Source organism: Ascidiella aspersa, chromosome 5, assembly GCF_963924565.1.
Source record: "Ascidiella aspersa chromosome 5, kaAscAspe10.2, whole genome shotgun sequence".
NCBI classification, from domain to species: Eukaryota; Metazoa; Chordata; class Ascidiacea; order Phlebobranchia; family Ascidiidae; genus Ascidiella; species Ascidiella aspersa.
In genome coordinates this window covers 25,225,318-25,234,566 of record NC_139451.1, presented here as the reverse complement: position 1 = coordinate 25,234,566, position 9,249 = coordinate 25,225,318, and the positions used below count along the sequence as shown (strand labels likewise).

At 33.7% G+C, this 9,249-nt stretch overlaps 1 protein-coding gene across 1 annotated transcript; it reads right to left on the bottom strand.

Annotated features, from left to right (window-relative positions):
* Positions 1-599: 599 nt before the first annotated feature.
* LOC146145588 (uncharacterized) lies at positions 600-8,733 on the bottom strand. Its single transcript, XM_083390248.1, has 9 exons — positions 7,974-8,733; positions 6,310-6,417; positions 5,905-6,062; positions 5,333-5,495; positions 5,032-5,258; positions 4,464-4,578; positions 3,743-3,866; positions 3,150-3,282; positions 600-830 (listed from the first exon to the last, which is right to left on the bottom strand). Exons 1-9 carry the CDS (start codon positions 8,688-8,690, stop codon positions 728-730), a joined length of 1,848 nt encoding a protein of 615 aa, XP_083246374.1. The 5' UTR covers positions 8,691-8,733; the 3' UTR covers positions 600-727.
* Positions 8,734-9,249: the final 516 nt, after the last annotated feature.

The following is a 9,249-nucleotide window of genomic DNA, read 5'->3' as shown; positions in this document are numbered from 1 at the left end:
TATTCAATTAACCCTTCGCTTGTCCAGAAATTGTAGGGACTAAATAAGCTATAGAATAGCCATATTAAGGCTGTGGTTAACTTTGTGTGAATTAAAGGTAGCCTAGAAGGTGTCAAAGTTGCCGCATTGAGTAAGGCGAATTGGTAACCTCGCTCACTATGTGTAAACGTGCTTATCGCGTAAACATGTTGGATGTAACTCTTTCATGGATGAACACCGCAAGGAGTAAATAGTTTTATGTGGTCTGACATCAGTTCTCGAGAGATTTAAGGCCTGTACTGGATATTGCGCTGGTATATTCAGCCCAGTGGCAAACATGATTCTAACCACAAGTTTTGTGTAAAGCGAAATTGAGCAACACCCAAACTTTAAAGTTACTGCAGTTATATACAAACATCCGTATTAAACTGAGCCTGGACCTTCTAAGGTGCTTTCTTTAACCTGCGATAAGCAAAACATATTGCAACATTCTTCGACTTTTTAACCCAACTGTACACCAAAGGAGTCGGGTGTCAAATCTAAACTCAGCTCTTCAAAAGAATTAGGCCTTCACCAAGCACAAGAACGCTAATTAATATAAAGATCTTTGGAGCTGTTTTTAAATTATATGTTTTTTTGATTTATGTTTTTGATTTATATTACCATGCCTGGTAGCAACAGTTTCTATAAAGATCTTTATTAGCATACATTAACGGATATTTAGAAAAACGACAGAATGTAGTGGCTACTAGTTGGAACCATCGCAGGGCGTCGTTGTTTGATTGAGTTCGGCCAATGTCGCTCCCCCAAACTTCACCCAGGGTATGCAGTGCTGTGCCGGCTGATCGGCCCTAAACAAACGAAACGACGTGTGACTTAATATGTACATTGTACACTATACGACAAACTCGAATTATAAGTGCCTAATTCAGTGTTGAAACATTTCGGAAATAAGGAATCTCCCGCAGACAATAAAAAGTAAAAGAAAGATTCTTGCTTTCGTCCCATTTCGTATAAGACTGTTTATCAAATAATTCAGTGTTGTGTGACTCAATTTCAACCTGGTCCGAAAAGAAACTGTTTTGTTATTTTTTGTTATATTTTTAAAAGAAACTGCTCTTGTTATTTTAAGTTATTAACACCAAAATCAATATATTAAACAACAACAGCCGCAATAATATTACGGCTGCGTTACTTTTTCTTAACTTCGCAAACACCTGTAAAAGCCTTATCGCGATGCTAGTGGTATGTGTAGCACACCGGTTGTGAATCATTGGTCTATTTGGACAAATTCAAGGGATTGCTGAGAAATTAATTTTAAGCATTTTTGTGAATTGCTTGTGAGTATTAATATTTAAATATTCTAAAGTTTTATTTCGTTCCAACGGCGTGTTTTGGTTTTTTAACAAGTTTTAGTCGATGCAGGTGGATTATCTAGCCCCAAAAGTCCCAATCTTATAGCGCAGAAATTATTGCCATTCACATTCCAAATTGCTTAACGGCGTTTTATAGTTTTATTTCTCAATTACAGCGAATTCGGAGATTCAAATTCCCATATGAATTGGACAAACCGGAAAATTCCAGTTATACAAGTCTGGACCTACGTTGTTAGTGATCACTTGCGAAACTGCAAGGCCATTACCGCGTTTTCGGTTCTCTTAAACTGCACTCACATAAGCACGTAAATATGAAAGCGAGAAGAGTTTGCATTTTCGGTTTCATTCATTTTTTCATGTGCGTTTGCTAATGACATACGCTTACATTCTCTTTTAGTACTTGGCGTACTTTTTTTGCAAATTTTGAAAGAGAATTTAGCGAAGGAGGTTACCAAACTGTTTTCATAAAGGGCCGGATTTTGGAATTGGCGATCGTTACAGCCGAATAAATGTAAACATTAAATGGGCGGACCGGATTCAAAAATTTGTATTGTCTTGATCGAACCTAATTATTTATAACGAAAAAACAAACAAAAAAAGATTACCAAAAACTTTTATATAAGCCTAATGAAATTTTCGTGTAGTTTATAATTTTATCAAAAATTAGTTTAGTTTCGCAACTGACAAAAATAGACTATTAATATTCTTGTTTTAGGAAATATCACCGGGACGAAAAAATTCAACCCGAATTGGGCCCGCGGACCGGAGATGGTGACCATTGTTTTTACAAAATACATTGAATATAACAATTTTTAGTAGATAAAATCACTCTTGTGGTGTAAATGAAATTATGAATTACGTTAAATACCAGCTGGCCTCATAGCGGAAATAATTAAAATGAGAGTAGGTGTATTAGTAAAAAGAGTTTCAATGGCCAGGCTTTGCATATCGCTACATCGCGTGCGACAATGTACTGAGAAACCCAGCATTAAATTCATAGAAGTTCAACCTACGCCAGGGAATTGAGTCAACTAATGTTGGAATTATCTGTCACTCAAAACGTTCAAAACAGGGCGAAATGCTAGTTATATCCGCAACCGAAACGATCAAGTTCACTTGCGAAACCCGCTGCTGTCACACTTGAAAGACAGGTCGGTAATTATTAGTTTTCCAACCCATTCCCATTACACTAATGGTACTCAGTTTCTCACACGTTTTCGCCTGATGTACATTTAAAATGTAAACTATTTATGGCCCATTATCCACGAAACATAACTATTCCTACCTTGTAATCATCCTTATATTACAGGAAATAGGTAAATGCTTTATTTTAATCGATTTTTCAGTTTAGTAGCTTCGGAAAAAAAGCTTGAAAATTAAGCTTTATACTATTTTTCTTAATTTTACTGCAGCTCAACAACCTAGGTTAATATATACAGCGGAACCGAGGTGGTAGTATTAAGGCCAAAATACCAATAACTTTACAAATTGTTCTCTTTCCTTCGGTTTGGTATGAGGATTGAACAATTGTGTCAGGTGGAGAAGCTTGTTAAAAACTATAGGCCGTAGTGAAATATACCTTTGGGCGATTAAACATTACGTTTCAAACGAAAGTTCATACAGATCTAGCTGGATTACGGCACACGGTCAAATTGTCTGCCTTGGTGTCTGTTTTTCGTAATAATCTACTAAATATGTAATGTAGCTTTGAAAAACACATTTAATAAACCTCCGGAAAAAACGCGTTTCGTTGTATCTTAGGTTGCCTAACACGCATATGTCTTTATGACTCACCACTCTTCCAGGGCAGCTTGTAGTTTAGTGATTTCGCCTTGAACAGTTTCCACGGCTTTTTGGCCTCGGACGATTTCGGGAAGAGTAGATGTCGTTTGCTCCAAATCCGACGCACGCAATTGCTCCAGTAAACCTTAACACATCGTCAACCAATTCAGCAACGAACCATGTTTTTTTGGAGTGTCTTATGACGTTTTTTTTGCACATTTTTAGTATTAGTTCTTTCAGAAAGGCGTTTGCTACATGCAGGTATTTTCGACAAAACGTTTAAGGCAGTTTCGTTTTAGAAGTTGTTAAAACATAACAATGTAAAACTATTACTTTACTTTTGCATAAATATTGAACAAGCAGCCTTTTTTATGCTTAAAAATACTTATAAATTAAAAAAAAATTTGAGCTGTCTCAATTTATGGAAATATAGTTATCTCAATTTGTAACAAACCAAGTTAATTAGGAACATAGCTGAAAATGGATATCAAAAAATCTGCAAACACACAAAACTTAAAAAAATATAACTTTACAATGGTTTCTGATACTTCTACAAAAGCTTCACATTTATAGCATTTGTAGTTACCAGAAATTGTACGACTTACTGTTGAAAGAGTCTGAACTCTCCTGACTTCTGTCTTCCCTTGTACTGACAAGATCATGGAAAGAATTTTGCATTTGCGATATTGCTTTCTGGTTACATATCTTGTCCAAGAAGTCACTGGGAAACTAATTTAATGATAAACAATGTTGTATGCAATTTCAAAAGCACACAAAAATAATTCAACAGCACACATAAAAATAATTTTTGATGGTTGCTAGCACTCAAAAACATCCCAAATTTCGCAAATATTTCCACAAGTAAGGGCATTCAATTTGTATCAGAGATATAAAGTTAACAAAAAGTAAAAATAAGAGTCCAGTGTGGGTACAATTCAATAAAAAGCAGGACATAAATCTTTGTAAATAGCCATATTTGTCTAATTCTAAATCTGGAAATTAAGAAGCACTGTTGAATGACAAACTCTGTTGTCCTGATTGTAAGGATTACAATGCAGTTCGACGTTCAACAGTGCCATCTGATTTCCAGATTTAAAACAGATAAAACTCTGAAATATCTATGAAATTAAAAGCACTCAATTTAATCCCAGCTGTAAAGTTGCATTAAATTAAAAAAAAAAACAGGCCAGTGTAAGTAAAATAAGTTGAAAAACAGGATAATTGTTTTTAATTTTTTAACAACATGGTGTACAATATATTACTTTAAGTTTCCTAAACGGTGTTTTATTTTTATGGCCGTTTAGAAAAAGTTCAAGATTTTTTTACCTTCATTGAGCATACAAGAAGTGAGGAGGCAATGTTTTGGTATGCCAAACCCCCGTTGCAGTGATCTGTATTGATTGAGCGGTGAATAGATAGATCATATACTGGCACTTTTGTTCTAGAAAAAATATTAATTACATTACAAGTTAAAGACAGAACATACGGCTATATTTAAAGGACGGCGGTTACTAATTTTGTAAGAATGTTATTTAAAATAAATATAAATGGACTACATTGCTTTTTTAATTATGAACTGAATAAACCTACAACACTGAAATAACCAAGTAATTAAAACTGAACAAAATATTAAAAAAATTATGGCTAATATAGTTTTCTTTTTATTGGTGAAAGACAACCTCTAATGTTTTGTCAAAAACATCAAAATATCAAATTACATTTTAGGAAAGTTACATACAAATTAAGGAATACTGATAAAGTCTATGTCATATTTAAAACATTATTAAAAAGACTAAAAAATTAGTTACAATTTAAAAATTATTTAGATCTGGCTAACTTTGTTTAGGCTTGGATTATGTAATAAATATGGGTCTAATGTAAGGCATTTATTTACCTATCAACATTGGCAGTTAACATTTTCAGCATATCAGCATCATTAAATGCCTGGAGTTTGCTTTGCATGGATTTTGGCAAGGTGGTGGTTACATCGTCAACTACGGCCAATTGTTCTTGCAACAGATCAGTTGTTGTTGAAAATGCATCAGTTTGTTGCATCTTAAGTCCAGAACGGAAAGCAGAGTTTTGCTTTGTAGTCACAATCATTTGGTATTGGTTTTTATCCTAACGAAAATAACAAGCTTTAATAACAAAAAACAAAGTTTATCAAATGTAACATTTTGAAAAAGTTTACTTACCAAAATGGACTTGAAATTCTTAAGCTCAGCCAGCACTTTCTTGTGTTGGTCATTTACTTTAGTTTTCTCTTTAAATTCCTCTTGTAAATCATGCGCAGATTCCTCGAAAGATTGAAAAGTAGCTTGAAGCCCTGCTAAGTGCATTTCTGCCTCTAATATTTTACTGAAAAAAAAATGCAGTTGTTAAAGACAAACAGTGTAATAACTGTAAACAATTTAAAAGCTCTGCAGTTACAAGGCATGCATGAAAAAATTATTCCCAAAGATTATACTACGTGAAATATTTATATAAATGTGAGCTTTTCTAACTAAAGTGAGCATAGAAAAAGCCTTTTGTTTTTCACAGGGGTGCTTGAAATTTTGTGTTAAAAATAATGTCAAAGAATGCCTGCTAAAAAAGATAAGTTTATATGTGTAAAAAGAGTTGAAGTATTTATTAAGTTATGGGAAAAATTTGACTAACTGTCTGAATTTATGTAAAAATGAGGCCTCAAAGTTAACCACATTACCACAAATATAAAGTATTTTCAAGATATATTTTAGTTTTAGTGGGTGAGCGGTGGGCACTTTACATTGCAAGATCCTGTTGGTCTGCATTCAATTTGTATTTATCTTGAATAATATTTTGCAGATGCTGGGCTATTTCCTTTATCTTTTCCTGGTTTAACTTGATTGACTTATCAGCACCTTTGATGTAGGTAAGTTCTTTGAGACTTGTGACATTGTGTTCCTGTACAAATTAAAAAAGTTCATTTAAACAACATTTACATTGTAGGTAAAAAAAGTAGGTATAATAAAAACCGTTGGCCACAATTTTTTAATACAGTAAAATGGTTAAAAACATAGAACAGATTTTCTGACATCTGTTTTGATTATTTGGATTTAGTAACATAAAATGTGTATAATCAATTTACAGATATGATTAAGTTGATCGTTTTTGAATATTTAGGACAATTTTCCTAAATTTAGCTACAAACCCGCAACAGTTTCTTTATTGCCATGCTTGGAGTTTCTTCTTGACAATCTAGTTTCTCTGTTGTGAGTTTTTCACTTGATCGACTGGCATCCTTTTCACATTGAACAACCTTCAATAAAAATCGGATCGTATGAACATAAAGAAAATTGCAAGGCTAAAGGATAATTACAGTTTTAGTCAGCAAACATTTTATCAGGCAATAAATACTATCCCAGGTAAATAAATGGACACCTATGATTTTTTCAGTGCAGTTGTATAAATAACATTTAGAAAAGGTTATTAATCGTTAGCTGTCATAAGTAATCCCCTTAATGTTTTACAAGGAGCCAAAAACCCGAATTGACAATACGTGTGCTGAAAACCCAAATTATCAAAGTTTAAATGCACATAATCCAATTTTTTTTAAACAATTTATTTTATTCTGCTAGGTTCAATATCAAGCTGCATCACTGCTTTCAAACCTTTCATTTTAATAACTGTTTAGGCATAACATCTGTATTTCACTTGGCCTCATTAGAATTATGACCCAACTGGCAAATTCTCTAAAAGTTGCCAGACGAAAAAAAATATTTTTTTTTAGATAATTCTCTTTTTAATAACTTACAAATATAATAAAAAATATATATGTTAAACAGAAAATTCACATACAAGAAAAAAAAAACAATTGATAACTACAATAAGGAAATTCAACAAAGAGGTTAAATAAAAATCCCTTGTCAAGGTCAGGCAGAAGGCTGACGGTCACTCAAAATACTGAAGAAATTGATGCAAAAAAAATTAAAAAAAATTCAGGTGAAAGTTGAACCTGATGAAGCACAGCTGTGTAAAAGCTTGTCAAGATTGTAATACCATATGTCGTTAAGGGGTGTCACCTGATTTTATGATTTAGAACAGGGTTCGGCAACCTACGGCCCGAGGGCCGGATCCGGCCCGTCGCCTCTTTGACAAACTAGGCACGATTCCATTTCAAATACTTTTTAACTATTTTAACTACGTAAGTGCGAAAAATTTTCGCGCGAAGCGCGAATGATCCTTCTACATTCGCTTTGTTTACGTTTTGACGCTGTCTTTTGAAATATAGATCAGCGCTTCTTTACCGTTGTGCCGTGGAAGGCTGCCAAGTGCGTTGCGGACAAAGGGAAAACGTATTCACAAATATTGGATATATATTTTTTAGCATTTTTTTATTTTTTATTGTCGGCAATGTAGGCTAATGAAAACTTACAAGAAATGGCGTTATACCAAAATATTAAAAAATGTGCCCGGACTTAAGGTTGACAAACACTCCTCAACTAGATTAACTAATGTTATTTCGTGTCCTCAAAGTAGTTTTATTACACTTTTCACTAGTAGTATGGATGACGATGTGTGGACTCAGATTTTAAACCAAACAAACGCATTTTATTCGCGCTTTGCGCCAATACTTTATTACTGCCTCCTTAAATGTAATTAAACACGTTTTTAGGCGCAAAAAAGATCCGAGGTCCGCCTGATTCATGGTAGTTTTAACATTTTAATAACATAATTCTTAGTTAACATTTTGTGCGGCCCGCAGAGACGTTTCTGAGGTTGGTTTTGGCCCGCGACTACAAAAAGGTTGCCGACCCCTGATTTAGAACTAGACAAATAGGGCTACCCACAAAGATTATTTATATATTTCTTTACCTTTTCACCTTCTTCATCTGCTATTGAACACAAAACTGACAAAACATCACAAGCAGGAAATTTTTCAACAATGTTGACAACTTGACTGGCAAGATGTCTATAAGATTCAGAAAAAGGTGAATTGCTTTCCAAGCATTTTTCATAATGCTCCTTGATGAGGGCGATCAGTTCTTTCACTTTCACCACACAGGAACCTTCCTTCACATCATCGTATTTCATTCTTTTATCTAATACTTGTTGATGGATGTGGAACTTTTCCTGTAAAGATGCAGTTTGCGATGACAAGTCTTGCGATCTTCGGGCATCTGTTTTGTAAAACAGCGATTTGTGATTTAAAGATTCCGATTCTTTTTGCAACTGCGCAATTTCAAGTTCACTGTTGAAGCAGCTCACTTTCAAACTTTTAAGTTGTGCTTCTAAATCCTTGATGTCTGTGTCTAACGACCGCACTTGAGATAGTTTATCCAACAGTTCCAAGTCAGCGTCCATATTCTCGAGTTCAAGTTTATGAAGCTTTAAATTGTCGGACACCAAATTAATGTAGTCGGTGCTGTGCACATTTGCCATGACGTGCTTCCACATTTTTCTTAACTCTGTTGTTCCAACAATTTCAGTTTTATGATCAGATGAGTGGTGCGATTCGGCAACTGAAATGCCAAGTTCAGATGACAGCCATGTCTGTAACTTTTCAAAAGTTACTCTGTTGGATGTGGCCATTTTAACAGTCAAATTAAGTTTTTCTGTTAAGCAAAATCTTTTATTAATTAATAATTTATAGACTGGACAATATGGGCGGAAAACTAAATATCACTTTCCTAAACAATGTATGTTGCACATGATTACTCAAATAACACATAAAAGTATGCTCCAAGTATCACTTTGCAATGAATTTATAAGTAAGTTAGGTGTTGCTGTAAACTATTTCAATTAAAGTATACATCTTAATATATATTTTTGCATTAATTTGTATTTTTTTATTAATTAAACTTAAACACACAAGCTTGGTATTACGCAAAAAATAAATCAGTAACATGTGTGTTTAAATGTTTTGTCGCACAAATTAATCTAAACTACACTACACCCGTAATAAAACACTTCCAAATATTATCACTATATTTATATGCATTCATTTGACAAGTATTGTAAAAACTTGCTAAAATTGAAATTGAGAAAAAAGTTGAGAACACTATGTGACTGCCTTAAAGAAAAACTGAAGAGTCATACTTTTAGGGTAAACTTTTCCAAACGTTGAGGTATGAAATTATCTACACGTTTT

Bases quoted from the DNA above. Each gene is read 5' to 3' on its own strand.
- LOC146145588 (XM_083390248.1), bottom strand. From the start codon at position 8,690: ATGGCCACATCCAACAGAGTAACTTTTGAAAAGTTACAGACATGGCTG. The intron at 3,867-4,463 runs GTAAAAAAATCT...TCATTAAATTAG, and splicing joins TTCTTGTATGCTCAATGAAG to TTTCCCAGTGACTTCTTGGA. The intron at 3,283-3,742 runs GTAAGTCGTACA...CGATGTGTTAAG, and splicing joins GAGTTCAGACTCTTTCAACA to GTTTACTGGAGCAATTGCGT.